This window comes from Gigantopelta aegis, chromosome 10 (genome assembly GCF_016097555.1).
Source record: "Gigantopelta aegis isolate Gae_Host chromosome 10, Gae_host_genome, whole genome shotgun sequence".
Taxonomy (NCBI): Eukaryota; Metazoa; Mollusca; class Gastropoda; order Neomphalida; family Peltospiridae; genus Gigantopelta; species Gigantopelta aegis.
The window spans coordinates 10158637-10177858 of NC_054708.1; the positions used below are offsets into that span (position 1 = coordinate 10158637).

The 19222-nt window shown below is 36.2% G+C and overlaps 1 protein-coding gene across 2 annotated transcripts; it reads right to left on the reverse strand.

Annotated features, from left to right (window-relative positions):
• Positions 1 to 337: 337 nt before the first annotated feature.
• On the reverse strand, positions 338 to 18530 carry LOC121383185 (protein maph-9-like). 2 transcript variants are annotated; one of them, XM_041513038.1, is made up of 12 exons: positions 18417 to 18530; positions 16122 to 16346; positions 15073 to 15478; positions 13705 to 13841; positions 12310 to 12451; positions 10512 to 11198; positions 9984 to 10085; positions 9166 to 9388; positions 8169 to 8333; positions 6503 to 6648; positions 5065 to 5206; positions 338 to 3902 (listed from the first exon to the last, which is right to left on the reverse strand). In XM_041513038.1, the coding sequence occupies exons 2-12, from the start codon at positions 16327 to 16329 to the stop codon at positions 3795 to 3797; spliced, it is 2466 nt and encodes an 821-aa protein (XP_041368972.1). In that variant the 5' UTR covers positions 16330 to 16346; positions 18417 to 18530; the 3' UTR covers positions 338 to 3794. The 2 variants fall into 2 exon arrangements, with proteins under 2 accessions (XP_041368972.1, XP_041368970.1); XM_041513036.1 differs by having other exon boundaries at positions 9984 to 10088.
• Positions 18531 to 19222: the final 692 nt, after the last annotated feature.

Here is a 19222-nt window from a genome sequence, read left to right on the forward strand (position 1 = left end):
CCCTCTCTCTCAAACACACACGGACACACACACTCTCTCTCAAACACACACGATCTCTCTCTCTCCCCCTCAAAAACTCACGATCGATCTCTCTCAAACACACGAACTCTCTCTCTCCCTCTCTCAAACACATTCTCTCTCTCAAACACACACGAACTCTCTCTCCCTCTTTCAAACACATACTTTCTCTCTCTCAAACACACACGCACTCTCTCAAACACGCACGCACGCTCGCGCTCTCTCTCACACACACGCACACGCATGTGGGTGTTTGCTTCATTGTTGTGGAGTACAAAATCAGCTATCTTAATGACTTTAAAAACAAAAACAAAACTACAACTGTCAACAGAATTTATTTCTCAAGTAAATAATGCCTTGAGACAGAAATGAATCCACCAAGACAATGGACACGGACGGAATGGAGTTATATTAATTCTACACAAAATGTTTCAATACATATCATAATTCACTAACAGAATGGACATGGACATTCAGGTTCTATATAAGTCTGCATAATAGTTTTAATGCTACTGGCTGGATCAACCATTTATTCACGTAGCTTTCTTACTACTCATTTTAACCGATTTCCATGTGTCTATCCAATTCCAGTGTAAGCATCCCACAGATATGTCTTATTATCCATGAACCTTGTTTATAACACTCGGAGTCAAACCAGGCAATCCAACAGCCATGTACCAAGACCAGTGATGATATTAATTAAAATAAACATCACAACATTTTTTACTTTGAAACAAACTTCATGTCACAATCTAGCATTACCAATTCTGTTGTGACTGGTATATTAAAGGCCATGGTAAGAGCTGTCCTGTCTGGGAAGTGCATATAAAAGACCAGTGCTATATGCTGCTAAGCTATATGACCAGAACAGCATGCTTGAACCTTCTTCAAATACAGGCATGGAAATAACTAATATCATTAAACTAAAGCCTACTTCGAGGTTTCCTTTTACAATTTACTGACAAAATGTCTGATTTTAATGCAAATTTAATACAAATGCTAAGAATGAATAAACTACCATTTACTAAAGAATTAACAAACTACCATTTTAAGAATACCGAAATAAAAAAGATGAATGAGTTATAAATAACAATGAAACATGAAAGAAAAGATGGTAAAGTTAAATAAAGTTCAGATGAACAAGATGTTGGATAACAAAGCACCATACACAGATTCACAAAACAGGACACTTTTATCACAGTAGACACAAAACAGCTATTACTGTACTATACAAATCTAGATACCACTGTTCTAGCTAAAATAAGAAGGAAATATTAACATCTACTACAAACATGCTGCAGTTACTTTCACATTTGACTATTTAAAAATACACTTCAATATATACATGTATATATAATTTTTGTTTCATCAGATAAACAATTAATATGCTGTCATTACCAACAAATATAAAAATATTACAAATTAAAATATCATAATATAAACAATATAATTATTACAATTAAAAAGCTGCTAATATTTTTAAAATCTATAATCAAAGTATATATTACCACCATAACATGTTTTATAAGTTATTAAGTAGTGGTGAGATCAACGTAAAAGGTATTTTGTATTGTTTCTCGTAATACGACTTTCAAATCAATTATTACAAACAGCTGACCAATACAAACATTTACAGGCACTTGTGACAAACAAACGATAAAATCTGGTAGAAATATAAAGCAATGTTGTACGCTTGTAGAAAATCAGTGGTTAACTCAACATCTAACAACCAGGTTAACACATTTATATATATTGGCAGTATTTTCATAACTTCAAGCAGAGCCTGGTTAATAGCATATTTTTTATTCAGACCTATTAATCCTTACTGTAGGCCATCAGTAATAAGGGCCTGTATTTTCGAAGCTATGTTAGCGCTACATCATAAACCCATTGTAGGCTCACATGGTATTCAACTAGCTATGCCTCTGAAAAGTGAACCATAGCAATGATTTATCACAGATGGTCATTTGGTGACAGCCAGGGGTGTAGCCTGAGGGTGGGGGTGGGGGTGTATGTGTTAAACCCCTACTCAGATGCTAAACCTACTTTTACAGTGCAATACTGAGCTATTCATATATACTGATGTCCAAAAGAAACGATACCAATTCTCTGAGAGACTACTGAAGAAACAACTAAACATGTTGCATGTTCAAAACCTATATATTGACAAGAGAGGTGTTTTGGCATGCTGGGAACAAAATATTGTTCCATAAAGCAGAAAGATATTTAATCACCCTTTTATTTCCATTGTACAAATTATAAAGAAAATAAAATAATTTTTTCTTGGTATAGTTTCTTTCGGACATCAGTATAGTTGTCGCGGGAAAATGTAGACAAAAGTGTCTGCTAGTTTCATATTCATAACACTTGGTAAGTGCCTAGAGCGGATCATTCGTACTAACTTTTGTTAAAATCTGCTCAGTAGAATTTGAGAAGCTGAAAATATCTCAGCAATTAAAGACCAGGGTGGCCATCTTGGCTTTCGAATTGTCCCCAAAAATAGCAACTCTTGGTCAGAGCCATGACAGGATCATGTGGGCCATGCTGAAAATTTTTCAGAAAATCAGAGACCAGGGCAGTCATCTTGGATTTTGAATTGGCCTGAAAAGTAACAGTTACTCTTGGCAGGTCAGGGTCGTAAGAGGATCATTTGGACCAAGTTTGGTTAAAATCTCCCCAGTAGAACTTGAAAAGAAGTCGACTGGATTTTGATATGGTCCAAAATATAACAAAACATGGGTCTATTACATGGAAGGATCATTTCTACTAAGATTCAATGAAATCTGCAAGGTGGAACTTGAGAAGAAGACGAAAGTGTGAAAAGTTGACAGATTCACATGTCCCTTTAGGTCAGGTGAGATAATGAATGTTTGACATATTGTCATCATCCTGAATGACCAATTAATCGGAGATAAGTACAGCCAAGCACTCTTATTTGAAATTAAACAAAAATGTCATAACAATATTTACAGCACTGTTGATTAAATGTGTTGATATTAAGGCGAAGCGAAAACAATGTATGTAAGGTTCTGTATATGTATATGCCATTGTTTGTTACTGCATCTTTACTTCAATCTCCAGCTTACCATCAACCTAATAAAACATGCTATATATTATGCTAGATACCCTGTACTTTTTTTTACATATGATTAATAACTTAGGAACAAGCTTATAAAATGCAGTGCACCGCTTCACAGTTGATGTATCCTATAGTCTGTCCCATCATTCTATAAACATGTTTGTTGTAAATAATTTCAGTTGCAAATAACAAATATACTATTTTTGTGTGCAATTTACAAAACAATCGGCTCAGACATAAATAACTTATAGTAAGTTCTATAGTATGAAAAAGACGTTCCCTGTGGGACGGACTATAGTTACAAATCTCTGGTAGTGTATGAGAGTATACATATGAATGATATATAACATATTTTATATTTCTTCACAATAACCCCACTGTCCAAATGATACATTATATATATATATTTTAAATATTTCTTCACTATAATTTCACTGTCCAAATGCTACATCATATTTTTGAATTCATCATCTAAATGGTACATCATATGTTAAAAGTATTTCCTCATAACAATTTCCTTGTTCAAAGGTTACATCACATTTTATAATATTTCTTAATAACGTCACCATCGGATGGTATATGTATATCATATTTTATAAAATGTTTTCACAATATGTTCACCGACCCAATGGTAGATAATCCTGAATTAATCATCTAAATGGTACATCCTATGTTGAAATATTTGTTCACAGTAAGTTCACCGTCCGAACGGTACAGTTCTGTTAGGTGGACTCCATGCTGGGCGCTCCTCCATTTCACTCTCCAGACGTGTTCTTTTGTATCGCTCCTCATTCTCCCTATTCTCCTACAAACACACAAACGAAGGAAGGAAAAAACCCTGTTTATTTAATGACTCACTCAACACATATTAGAACGCGGGACGTAATCCAGTTGTAAAATGCTTGCCTGATGTGCAATTTTTCGTTCCGGCCAGTTTACCATGACTGGTATATCAAAGGCCATGGTATGTGATATTCTGTCTCCGGGATGGTGCATATAAAAATCTTGTTGCTAATGAAAACAATTAAAGCGGGTTTCCTCTTTCAGACTATAAGAAGATCGCCCAATGGGCCTACTCACAAGGATCAAACCCAGACGGAATGAAATAATGTTTGATTTAATGACCCACTAAACATATTTTAGTTAGTTATATGACATTACACATATGTTTAAGGAACACACAAATAATGACAGACTGGGACTTAGATTGTATCAAAATTGAGGCACTAAACGTTGTGTCCAAAATAATCACACTCAAGTTAAGTACAGAAATGCCAACCTCAAAATATTTCACCTGAAAACCACTGCAATATTAAAATTAATTATATTAAAATAAAATAACTTGACAAGCATTTCTAAATATTGACAACTTTCCAGCAACTGTTACTGACAGTACTGAACAAAAACGACTATCCTGCACTCAGAAAAGACATACGTCCCCGTTGTGCCCAAATGAGTGAGATCTAAAGCCCTATAAGAGGAAACCTATTTCTGCCATGCAATGGGCAATTCTTCCCAATTCACAGCACGGGATCTTTTATATGCAGCATCCCCCAGACAGGATAGCACATATCACAGCCTTTGTTACACTGGCTGGAATGAGAAAAGGGCCCACAGATGCAGATCGATCCTAGACAAACAAAAGTATCAAGCGAGCACTTTACCACTGGGCTATTTTCATACTTCACTGGCTGTTGCTTAATCTTTTGTGAGAAGTATATTACTGTATAGATTAAAAAAAAAATTAACAAAATCTTACACTGAAAAGCACAGCACTGATAACTTGAAATATCGTCTGAATTTTTAAGTTCCCACGTTTATGTTTTCTAGCAACCTATACATTAAGATTGCTAGATATCTATTTCAATGCCTGAAATATGATCAAGTTGTATTTTGGTAAAAAAAAACGAAAGAAAAAAACCTAGAAAGAATCTTTCAGTGACAAGTGCACTCAAACTGTGATTTACCTTCAATTTCAGCCATTCATTGTATTTTCTTATCGCTTCTTCTTCCTTCAGCTCTTTTGCAGTTTTTTCGTATTTCTTTGTCTTTTCCAAACGCTTTTCTTCGTGGGCTTTTTCAAGTAAGTAGATCTCTTTCTTGCTTTTCCTACAAATTTAAATTATGTATTTAGTACAAAGCTAAGTAAGACTGTGGGTGAAAAGAACGCAAGATGTGGTCTCTCTGTATATAAAGATGTGTGGAATGGATTGGAAGGGCACTGTATTTCAAAACATTAATAGTCTTTTTCACATATTTTCAGCTAGCAATTTTCAAAAGAGCAAACTCATCATTAGAAGCAAAATTATTCCAGATCTGAAATGGCTCACTGAGTACTTAGTTAGAATTAGATGCCAAAACAAGGGTGTGAAAAGTAACTGCCATCGATCTTATTCCAGAAATTTTATTAAAGAAAAAAGCCACTGCTGGCATTTAGCCTGATGCTTCTACTTATTTTAAGTTAATTTAAGTTGATTTTCATGCTTATATCCAATTAAGGTTCAAGTACACTGTCCCTGGCACACACCTCAGCAATGTGGGCTGTATTTTCAGGACAGTGGGTTAATTGTTAGAACTCATTGTGTGAGAGCTGGTACCAGGGTGCAAACCCAGTACCTCCCAGCCTTTTATGTCTCATAACTTGACCATTACACCACCGAGACTGGTTTGTTTCTACTTGGCAGCAAGGACTCTATTATATGCACTGTATCCAGACAGGACAGCACACACCACAGTCTAGTATGTGACAAACCAGACCTGAAACATTACTTAGGAATAGAAATATGTACACAGGTCCACTGAAGGGGAACGATCCTGCAATCCATCACACCTCATGTGATAATTTGAAAACAAGCATTCTAAGAATACTGCTAAAGCACTACATGTCCACTTACGAGGCCCAACATATCTCCTAAGTTCAACAGCCATAACTGTCAAATAATGGATAAATTCCATTGTGGACAGAGTTAAGGCCCTTGAATGAAGTCCCATGAAAGTCAGTCTTGATCTGGCCGTAACACTGTCAACAATGAAACTCAAACTTGATCTGTAACTGTACATGATAAAGCTATACACACAAAATTACAATATCTTGAACCATTGCGAAAAAATGTCCCAAGAACTATATCTGGAACAGATGGACTGAGTGACAATGATGAAACCTATAGACCCCTCCAGTTGAACCTGTAGCAGGGCTCACACTGGAACAAATCTTGGTTTAGCTAATTTTCAGATGTGTACATGTATGTTGAGTATTTCCTTGAAAATTATTAAAATGTACTTAATTTAAGGAATATTTTATTAGCCAAAAACTAAATTTTGTAGCCACTTTGAATAAAAATTAGCAATTGGCCATGTACAGGGTGAGCCCTGCTGTAAAGAATTAATAATGACATTAACTCTCACCAGGACGTGAATGCTGAGCTATTTTTTGCCTCTTTCTCTCTTTGCTTTCGTTGTTTTTCCCTTTCTTCTTCCTTTTTCTGTCTGATTTTGACTTTTTCCTTTTCTTTTATCAAATCATCTTTCCTTTCTTTCCAAATAGTAAATGTCTGTGAAAATAAAATTAATTAAAAATATATTTGATGTGTTTGCCATATCCACAAAGTAATGTACAGTGAAACCCCTCAAAACCGGACAGCCATGGGACCAAGAAAAAAGTCTGGTTTTGAGGGGTATCCGGTTTACAGAGGTTTCAGTATTAAGGTAAACCGTTTGTTGATTGGTGTTCTCTACTGATATAGTAACTAATAAAACTGCCAGAAAAAACCCAATCAAATTTGAATAAAACGAAACATTTAATGATTTATAGAAACATTTTGAATTTATCGAGAATTCACAATAAGAAATAATCAGTCCATGTTAAGAAACACATCCATTGTTGTTTGGGGTGTTTCACATCTCTGTTTCACAATCATGGCCTGTACCAAACTTTGTAGTTCTTGGACATCGCTCATCTTTGTGGACTGCAAATTTTTTTAATTTCTTTAACATGTCCAACACATCGGAATGGGAGAGTTCACTTCCAGGAGCAGACAAATCTGCTTCTAATTCATTGTCACTTGCCTCGTCGGATATCTTGTTACGACGAAAATCAGGGAGCAGTTCTCTCTCCCAGTCACTGGAGCATGCGCATATGTAACTAGCTCTGCATACACAATCAAGTTATCGGCTGAGTGGGTATTCAAAGTAATGCAGTAATGATGGACATCGGTGTGACCATCCGGTTTTCTGAGGTAAAATTTGCATTAAAGGAACACAAAGAGACCGGATAATTTCATCCGGTGCAGTTTAAAGGGGTTTCCGATTTAGAGGGGTAAATTTTAGTGTTAAAAGATATGCAAATCACGGGACCATGTAAACGTGCGGTTTTGAGGGAATTCTGGTTTACTGAGGGTCCGGTTTTCAGGGCTTTCATATTGTGAAGATATTGTGAAATGGCCTGAACTGATTATAAACAGATCCAGCGTATCACTCGCCAACTTCATCAACTGAAAATATTAAAGACAATTGGCAAAACTAATTTTTATTTGTCAACATAAATTCATGTATAAGTAAAGATTAATATTAATTTGCAAAATAATTCTGGTTTTCTCTTAAAAAAAAAAAAAAAAAAAAAAAAAAAGAAGTTTTCTAGATAATTTGTTTTGCTGACTCAGATCTATAGCTGATAGATAGGTTGTATTGACTCCAAGTATACTTTAAAATTTTAATCCCAAATTTCAACAGAAACTTTTTATGGTTTTATTTTTCACAAATTTTTTTTAGAAATGATGTCCAGACCGCAACAGCAAAGAAAAAAGAAGAAAGCGTCAGTCATGTGACCAGAACAGGAAACAAGAACAGGAAACAGAGTTTTAAGCATTTTCATTGGATGGGATGTTCGGAACAATCTACTAACAAAGAGGGAATATGCCATTAGTTGAGGTTGGGCCATGATGAAAAAAACCTAAATTTGTTAAATTCTAATGCAAAAGTTGACACCATCATGACCGGAAAAGTAATACCTATATCTTGCCTTTTGTACTTGGTAAATGGGAGACAATAAAACAAACTACAGTGACATCTTCACCTTATCCTTATCCTTTTCTTTTGCCTCTCTCTCCTCTTTTTCTTTCTCTTCTTTTTTTCTCTCTTCCTCCTTCTTCTTTCGCGCTACCTCCTTCAGTGTTTCATGCTTTTTCTCTGACCAAGCTGTAAATGCAAGTTTTCGATTCTCTTCCTTCTCTTCCAGCTCCTACAAAATAAAATTAAAAACTCAGAATGATAAGGGCTGTCCTAAGGTGGTGGGGGAGTGGGGTCAGCTGGTAGAGACAATAATTATTACTTGCAAAAATCACTTGTTTATAAAAAATAAAAAAACAAAAGAAAACCCCCCACTAATGGTTATTTATATTAATTGCCAAATTAAAACAAGCATTTTCTGAGTACTGCTAAAGCAATACATATCCCCTACCAAGCCCAAACATTGTTCTTATCTCTTTAAGTTCAAGGGCCATAACTTTGTGGAAAAATGGGTAAATCATCATGAAAGTCAAACTTCATCTGTAACTATACATGATAAAGCTATACACAAAAACATTTCAGCTCAATATCTTGAGACATTATGAACATTTTCCCAGAAATATATATGTGGGACAAACAGACAGAAAGACAGACAGGATGGATGGACACAAAACTTAAGAGTCCCCTTTGGTAGGGCACTAATAAAATATCTCAACTGATATCACCATATTATTAAGGCTGCTGTCCCAGCTCTAAATTTGATTATATATCAGGGTTGAAGCGGTCACTCACCAAATCGACAAATGCGATTTTAAAGTTGAATTTGGCAAATATATTTCAGTCCTAATTCGTCAAAAAGCTCATTCGAAAATCGTCTGTCATCTATAGATACTGCAATTTTAACTTTTCAGCTATATGAAACTTGAATTTGGGAAAAAATTTCTTTATAAAATTTACCAAATTGTTAATATTTAATGGGCTTCAGCCTCAACCCTCAAGATTATTTTTCTTCCTGCACGCTGTCATTCTTCAATATCCTTTGGCTATCTAGCCTCCGTTTTTACCTTCTTCTTTTTCTCTTCCTCCTCTTTCTCCTTCTTCTTCTGCTCGAGTGCTTTCTTCTTAGATTCTTTCATTCTGTCCCTGTACCACTGGTCATAAATGGCTTGTCTGATGGCCACCGTGTCTTCGAAGTTCTGTGGCGGCTGCTCCGTCGACTGGCCAGGCAGTGTAGGGTAGCGGGGCTGGGGTCTGTGTTTTGGAGTCTTTCGGTCCTTTGTAGCAGACCTGGAAAAACAGTTTGTTCTTTTATTACACATGTACCTATTCAATCATACTATAGTGATTAAGACATTTTTAAACTGTATGATACATTTATCACTGGTACTTTTAAATAAGGAATTCCCATTTTATTTTTTACTGGACTTAGCACCTTTTTGTTAATTATCTCATGTATGATTTACAGATTATATCACATTGTATTTGAAACAAGACTGCCGCTGAATATGAACATTAAATAAATCCATGTAAAGAGTATTGACCATAGATTTAAGAAAGTGTAGTTATGGCATTAATTTTTTGTGAAAAAGAAAAGAAGGTATGTAATAAATACAGAACTTCACACATGTTGTTTTCACTTCCTATTTATTACACTCTATCTTTTATATGCATCATCCCACACTAACGATAGCACATACAATGGCCTTTTTTATACAAACAGTTTAGCACCGGCTTGGATGAGAAATAGCCCAATGGACCCACCGACAGGGATCGATCCTAGATTGACTGCACATCAGGCAAGCACTTTACCACTGTGCTGTGTCTGACCTCCAGTTTACCGAGACGAACAGTGTCCAATGTGACTATACTAACTATAACTTACTTTTGCCTTCCTTTCCCAGCTGGATCAATGAACGACATCTGAGCATCAGCCACTTCGCAGATTGCTTCGTCGGCTTTCTTGCGGTCAGACCGCTGCAACTTACTTCTTAAAACAAAATCATTTTATTATTAACTTTATAAATGAAAAAAATAAAAAAATAAAAAATTACAGAAACAAATCCAAGCATTCTTAGGTAGCTATCATGTACCTGCTATAGTTAAAAAAATGTAGAATCTGATGGCTAACTCAAGAGGCTCATGTTATAAGGATAAGGATATCATTTACATTTGCACATCCTGGGAAATGCATTCTGAGGCAGTACGGTATGTGCCTCAGACAGTACGGTATGTGACTCAGACAGTACAGTATGTGACTAAACATAAAATAGGCAACAGAAACAAAACATGCATAAGAATGTAACACAACTTTAAAATGATAAGAAAATGGGAAAAGCACAAGAGGATGAAAAACGTTTTAATTTGTTTTTTAAATAACCAATCTTCCTTCTTTATACAGGTAACTTCTTACATTGTACTATCGGTCTGTGCTTTTCTGGTTTTCGACTGAGGATCGTAGCTCAACTCTTCACAGACCGAGCTGTCATCTGCTGCAGGTTTCGACTGCTTCAGTGAGATCATTGGCGCTGAATCGCCCAATGAGTCTTGTGAACGTTGTCTTGTCAACCTTTCTCTTGAGCGATCCCGCGTCAAGTTTTCTCTCGAGCGTTCTCTTTTCAAGTTATCTTTTGAGTGTTCTCTTGACAGATCTTCTCTCGAAGATCGCCTCATCTTTGAGGTTCTCTCAGCTTCTGTAGGCTCCGTCTCTCCTGTCAGGAAACTCAGCAACGACTCCTGCTTCTTCAGGGGTTTTTCTGCTTTCGGTTTTTCTTCCAAAGGACTTTTCCTCCCATTTGGAGTGGACCTGCCGAGAGTTTTTGAAAATGTTCGAGTTCCATGGCCTGCCGTTGTTTTAACTCCTGTCGGTGTCTTGCGTCCCGATGGAGCTGTCTTACTCATTTCTGAAGAACCACGTCTTCTTGGTTTGGGTTTTACTTCCGATTCTAGTTCCGGTTCCTCTTCGTCCATCATTCGTCTTGGTTTACCAAATATATCCACCAGTGGACTGGTTCTGCCTTTGGGAGCCTCCTTCTCACCAGAGAGTCGAGGCCGCGGTGTTGGTTTGTCCGACCGCGGGGAACTTTCAACAGAGAGTGTTCTGAAATAAAACAAATTAATAATTATATTTAGAAAATGTAACAAAAAAAATTTCAACTTTGTTTTATATTACATGTATAAAGAATCCATTTTCCATGTGTTTTATTTGAACAGGGTGGGATGTAGTTAAATGGTCTAACATAAACATAAAGTGTGACAGGACAAACCTTGGTAGATATGTCGACCATTGCTCACTACTACAGACCTCGCCATAAAAAGAACTGATGGGAGTGATTAATTGCTCCCCTAACTTAGGTTATAGGGAGCCAATTAAGATATTACCATACTGATACCATATAATGCTGCATTCACTCAATGCTCATTAATATCATGAATTCACAAGTTCCAAATTGTAAACATGACTTCACCAAGTGAAGAGCCGTCAGGCGATTTATAGACAGTCTGCCCTGTCACTCCAGTCTCACACACACCCCAACTCGTAACTGCACAAATGATTGGTATTTGTTCTGCCATTATTTCCACGAGTTGTGAAGATTGAGACAGAAAATCGTACCCCAGTCCACAAGTTGTGTTCACTGGTTATTTCACCAAACAAACGCTCTTCACATCTTGTGAATTGAGAAATACGATACTCACGACTTTTAACGAATGCAGCATAGCAGCATAAATTCATATGCTAAGGGGACCTGAACATTATTTTCCCTAAACTAGTCTTACAATTTTCCCACCTAGGAGCCAGATGGTGTCTACTTGTATTTTTTATATAGATAATATGAAATGTTGGCGTTGCCAAATGAAAACAAGAGTACCGGTGAGGTACATGATACGCCCATCAGGAGTTTGATCCGGACAAGGATTTACTGTTATATGCAGTAGACCGTGAAAAGTAGGTCTAGCAATAGTATGCGCCACACCGCCATCCCAAGTTGTTCCTACATGTGAGGTTTGATGGTCCTGTATGCATCTGTATGCAAGATATGGTCCGGACAAGAAAAAGTTAACAGAAGAACTGACAGACAGACTCGGTCACACCATAATACGATCCATCATAGACGGGTCTATAAAAATGGTCGCTATGCAGAGCACCGTGAAGATGTAAAAGATTACAGTGAAATACCAGTGCTAACTATGAATGTGTATGAACCTCGTACCTGGGCGACATTTTGTCACTGCTGGTGCTGCCTTGTCTTCGGAGTCGAGGCCGAGCCTGGACGTCACCTCGAACATCCCGCGGTGTGGCCGACTCCGATATTGGATCCAGTGATGATGGGGTCTTCCTGCCTCTAGATCCAGCTACATAAACCAGTCAAAATACAGTGAAACCTCTCATAACCGTAATCTTTGTAAACAGAAATTCCCTCAAAACCGGACATTTTTCAGTCCTTTTTCAAAGACCAGTAGATAACAGAACTTCTGTAAACCAGAATTCCATCAAAACCAGATATTTGTTTTGTCCTTTTTCACATATCAGTAGATAACAGAACTTCTATAAAGTGGATACCGCTTAAAACCAGACTTTTTACTGGGGCCTGTGGGTGTCCTGTTTAAGAGGAGTTTCCCTGTATATATATGTATATATATATATATATATATATATATATATATATATATATATTTACATATCACAATGACATCATTTCATTTCTAAACATATTTTAAAGGAACTAGCTTTTGCTGTATGTCAGTGACGAAGGGAATATATTTCTTAGAGTAATAAAGTGAACAGTATATAATACAGAGGACTGTCCAAACCGACATCTGTGTAATTGAGATGTGTGTGTATTAAACTAGAACGATCTCAGTCCCACCCACTGACAGCTATTTTATTATACACTATGTTAACCTCTGGCTAATTGACATGATTACCTTTAGAGCATAATCCTAAACACACAAGAGAATAAGGTCATAAGAGTTGTTGCCCTTTATTTATATATTTTTGACATTAAAATTTTGACAGATAACAATAGCAAAGGGATTTGTAACACATTCAGAATTAGAAATATTTTTCAAGAAAAAAAATAATAGTAGCATGCCAATTAACATACCACATAAAATATACTTGAGTGTAACATCTACAATGCTATTTGCTGAAAGTGATCAGCAAAGACTTTACTATTCCCAAAATGAGAACCAATATAGGACTAGCATGAAGAGCTACACAAGACATGAACATGTCCTGGATGGAATTACTAGAACTAAAATGTGGAAATTGATGACACAACAAGAGGAAAGATAAAAATGTCCTGTCAGAAATCAAGAGAAAAGGTAGAGAAAGGAAACCGAGCAGAGGAGAAAACCGATTATGGAAATAGTCTTCACCAGGAATGGCGAGTGATCACTTCCACTCCCCTCCAGCAGAGACAGATGGATCACCTTGCAGTAAATATTTTATACAATTTATCTGAAACTTATCGGACTGCTCCCCTGACACCATTTCAGGAGAGTGATCTTCAGTTTGCCTTGGTTTTGTTCATGACGAAGACTGGAAATACCCATTACTTTGTAAAAGTGTATCTGTAATAAAGCACTGTGTGGTTTGTAGTTACCTGGTGATGGTGTTCTGTTGTGTAAATCTCGCTGGTCTGTCGCCGACTTGTTGAATGAAGGCGGCTGCCATTGCCTGTTTTCATAACCATCACCACCTGCCATTGATTCTGTTACTGAGGTTGCTGGACTTTTTCTCCTAACAAAAATACAATATAAATATAGGCTATATCCACGTACATGCTCTAAATCTTAAAATATTACCATTCATAAAATGTATCTAAATCTAAATAAATGACACTGATAACATAAAACTTAGTGAGGTCGTAATATCAAGCACTGAAAAAAAAGGTTTACATTGTAGGATCGGTTGAATATTATACATTTGATTAACTGACATTGTGCAGCTTACAGACAACTCAAATTTTGTCGATAATTGCAGCAATGTGCATGCTAATTAACTACATATATTGCTATTGTTTTGTCTAATCAATAGCATTTAACCATGTTGTGTGTTCAGTTAATCACCGAAAAATTAACTGCACAAGTTTTTAGAAACTGATAATTAATATGATAGCTTGGACTTAGTCACAACTATTTTTCACTCTGTTTCAGTTATATTAAAAAAATAATAATTAAAATAATTAATTTATATTAAAACCAAACTTCCTAGGTATAATTTTGTGTGTGTATGTTTCCAGGGTCCATATCTTACAAGCTATCTTAGCTCTACGAAATCGTAAAATCATTGTAAGCTATGACGTCACAATAGCGCATGCTGTAGTGACATCATAGTCTACGATCTTTTTACAATTTTGTAGTGCTAGGATAGCTTTGGAAATCCTTACCCAGGGCCCCTGCGTGTGCTGTAACCTCACCGTGGTGCAGGGGTGTAACATTCTCTTTGAGAATGGCCAATACAGCACAAAATTGAAGTTTTGAGTAAAATTCAGTATCCGTAAAATTCTGTGATATTTGTGTTTTTGCAGTTCTTTACACTGTTTTTGTTTGTCTTGAATTTTTATATTGATATTGATCATCACTTTATTTATTTGCATTACCATAGTTTGACACCCAATAGCCGATGTATTTTTCGAGCTGGGGTGTCGTTAACATTCATTCATTCATTCATTCATTCCTTACCCAGGGCTTTAGATCACTAATTTGGGCATAACAGGTTTTTTGTCTGTTGTGAGCAAACTAGTCTTTTCGGTGATGTAATGCTAATAATAGCTGGTAAAAGAGTTGTACATATTCAGAAATGCATCAGTTTTGTTTTATGTATACCCACCACCCACAGAATAAAATTTTGCTTAAACCAAGTATATATCAAAAATATTTGCAGCAGACCCCACAAAGTCATACAATAATAACCAGCATGCCTCACACCACCTCCACCAGATTAATTCCGGAACAACCCTCACACATACTTGAAGAAAGATCCTTTGCTCTTTTGTTCCTCTGTGGGTGTCTTCCTCCCAAATATCTTCTCCTCGTTAGTCAGCCCACCCGATTCGGTGCCCGGTGTGTGCCTGCCGGTCGGCGTCTTTCGTCCGTGTAGACCGGAATCAAGCTGGTCTCTTGGCGATGGCTTTTTAGCACCGGGTAGCTGCAGGCCGGATCCTCCGAGTGTCGGGAAGCCGCCGCCTCCACTCATCGTCGCACTGGCTACCTCGCGATCCTCGTCGTCCTCATAGTGAGACTGACGGTGGCTCGAGTACGACGAATCGCCACCACGTGGTAACGTGTCTCCATGATTCGGATGCCATTCAGGTGACCGGTCAGGTCGTTTGGTAGCAGACTGGGGGCGTTTCATGCCAAACTGTGTGTGTGAATCTAGTTAAATGTAAAGCTAATATTAAAACGTTTGATGTTAATTACAGGCATTTCTAAAACAATTTAGCAGGGTTTTTTTTAGTGATAATTAGTTTCTAAACAACTAAAGAATTATTTAAATTTGAAAAACACTTCAAATTAACATTCACACATGCTTCTGTCACAATACTCACTCAGAAAATAATAGTTATTAAGTAAGGTGCTTTTCCACCAAGTAAATACAAACACATGTATTCTATTGATATTCAAGCAAACACAAACCACTGAGAATTTCCAATGTTTTTTGTTTTTGGTATTAAATATATGGGGGGGGGCAAAAAACAAAAAAAAGCCAAATAAATTAAATTTTTAAAACTGACCATGCTTTCTCTAAATGATATTTAGGGAATATTTAGCCTTCAAAAAAACAAGTACCTAACTGGCCAAAAATAATAAAATTACTGCAAGCCAGGAAAAATACATGCATAAAACTTCAAATCATTCGCACTCACCTCAAGTCACAAAATTTATTTGCATTCATTATTTTTCAGGTTAGAGTATGCAAACCTTACACAAAGTGAATATGCACTAAGGTGCATATCTGCTGAGGGCGAGGGGAAATATGTTATATAATAATCTGGTTTACAGTATAATTTGAATTTACCTAAATTTCCAACTTCATCGTCACTATCTTCACTTGTCAAATCAGCTGTGAGGCCAAGTTTCTTCCTGGCTTTCAACTTATCTGCCAATTCATTTTGGAATATATCGGGTGTTTTTTGCTTGCGAGTCTGGTAAAGATCACTGGACTGATCTGACGGTCTTCTAGGCCGTATAGGAGTATCAACCTCATCGTAAGATTGTCGGTACATCTTCAGTCTAGACTATGCTGAAACAAATTATGGAGAAAATAACACAGGCACTGAAACTAGTGAAAGACAATGTTTGCTGTAAATTATTCAAACTTGATGGTGCATGTGCAGGTGTTTTTCACAGAGGAGGGTCTAGAATGTGGCAGTTGAAATCATGCTCCACTGGAAAATATATTGAAAAATAGAAAATTTGCTTGAGCAAGGGTCCAACTGCCCCCTCTTACCCTCCTAAATGCACACCTGTTTCTCTTTTATCAAAACAACATTTAATATATTAAAATGTCTTAAAGAGATTGTCCTGAGTGAGATGTTTCCGACTAAATTAAAAACTATATATATTCAGGGCTAGCTCTGGGTGTGCAAACAAATTCGCCAAATTATCTATTGAACTTAAAAAATTGCAGAAACCCACCAGTTATTTCCAACAAAATATCAATAATCACAATAAAATTATTTCACTAATTTCAAATAAAATTCTCCTGTTATATTTAAAATTTGCAATTAGCAAATTTGGCGACTGGCCGAGTTAACCCTGTATGTAACATACAATTTGTTGTTTAAAATATCAGTGTCTGTTTCAATATATTTCTTTTACAGTTTGCAATGTGCTAAAGTCCGAACCAAATTGTTAACAACTACAATAAATTACTCTCCTACCTTTAATTACCGTTACATTTCCCCCAAATTTTGTCCAGACACAAGTTGTGAAAAAACCATTACAGCCAGTATCGACTTCGCTGAGATAGCATACCTAGGCAAAGTACATGCAGTTTTCTGCCGTCTGCCATTTTGTTTTTTTATGGAATACTCTTCAAGAGAGGCGAAAGCCTCCAAAGTATGTGACATAATTAATATAAAATCAATGATCTCTAGTGGTATCATTAAATAAAAATAATAATAATAAAATTAATATGACGTCATCACGTTTGCTTTTATATCATGTTATGACGTTGTTAGATTAAGTTATATCCTTTCACCCCTCTTGGAGAATATTCCATAAAGTCAAAATGGCAGCCGGCACAAAATTACATGCTTTTTGCTCTATGCGATCTCAGCAAAGTCGATATAGGTGACATGGTTATCATCTAGTATGTGGAATCTGTGTCATTGTAATGGTTTTTTCTAGATTTCTGTCTGGACAAAATGTGGGTAAAATCTAACGAAAAATAAAGGTAGGAGAGCAATTTTTCGTAGTTAATATTTTGGTTCGTACTTTAATGTTTGTGGTAGCTCAAACTTCATTTTATGTCCAATATATATTTTTTTATATTTTCGCATGTATAACATTTTTGGGAAGCAAATTCCAGCTTGGCATACAAACGTAGCACGTCAAAAATTACATGAATATACAGACAACATCATTCTAAACAAGAAAATGTTTAAGGTGTAATTTTAGTCTATCAGAAAAGCTTTATTAGTCGGGAAAGTGTTAGTTACACTAGGGAAATGGGATGGGCAGAACTTTTGTCCTCTTATACCTAGTGAAAACGGACACAGACAGGGGGCAAATTCAAAACAGACTTAGCAGCAACATCTGCCTTTTCATTGCCCTTACTGCCAACATCATTCAGTACCCAACACAACTGAACATCTTTATTGGCAATGGATAAAAAAGAGACTTTCATATCACCATCACAACTAATATATTATGTTGCTATTCTTGAATAAAATCTAACACTAAACTAAAAATGTTCTGCTCATTCCCCCCACACCAGCAGGTCACTGAAAATTGAGAGAAAAATATGCATGGTGATATTGGATTATTGACATGAAATGTTTGTAATCTTTAACAAAACATCAATATTCAATTCATAAGTTAACATAAAATAAAATATTTTTTTATAAGCGTTTACAGCTGACTGTGTTATATCACAATATTACCAAACATTTATTATTAAACAACTAGACTGAACTGAGAAACATGAATCATGGAACTGGAATATATCAATAGTATTTTTGGCACAAGACTGTAGACTGACCAGTGTAGAAAACTGGCTCCAGCATGTTCAAAAATGAATGCTAAATTATCTTGACTGTCAGTTGCAGTCATATTTAATATACTCAACAGCGGTTTGTTAAAAATATACCTGTATGATCTTTACAAGCTAATGGCCATAGTTTTAGATCAGGGCATCGATAATTAATTAAATTAGAAAGTATAGCACCTCAACAACCATGTTTACGCGTAACTTGGCAGGTAAATACCTCAAAAACCGGATTTATTTCCGAAACGACGTCTTATCTATAAACTAAAATGGAGCTTTATATTATAAACATTTATTAGCTTATTGTTTACAATTTAGTTTTCTGTTTCATATATACAAAAACAAATATTATGTGGAAAGAATTGATAATATATCTATGGAGTTTAAGAATCCTCGGTTCGCATCTATGTTATAGTTTTTTAGCAATCCAGTTTGGTCTCATTCTACTGTTTGTGTTTTTCATTCCAGTTTACTGTATTACAATTTGACCAAACGAGTGTTCGTGGGCGTGTCCATGACAATGTTCAATCTACAGAATAATTGCCTTTGTTTTGTTTTGTTTTTTTGTTTTTTTAACTGGTAAGCAAATGCACATTCACCCACTCCCGTATGCCTAGTAATGCCTGCATATTTTCTATGTCCGGTTCAGACAATGGGGAGCTGCATCCCCCACACCTTTTTGTTTGTTTAAGGACACCACTAGAGCATATTGATTTATTCATCATCGGCTTATTGGATGTCAAATATTTGGTAATTATGACATCTTTTATGTACAATTCCCACACATGACAGCACATACCACGGCCTTTGATATACCCGCTGTGGGTCGGGAAAAAAACAGAGAATGGGTTCACTCAGGGGGTTCGATCCTGCGACCAAATGCACCTCAGGCAAGCTACCGACTCAGC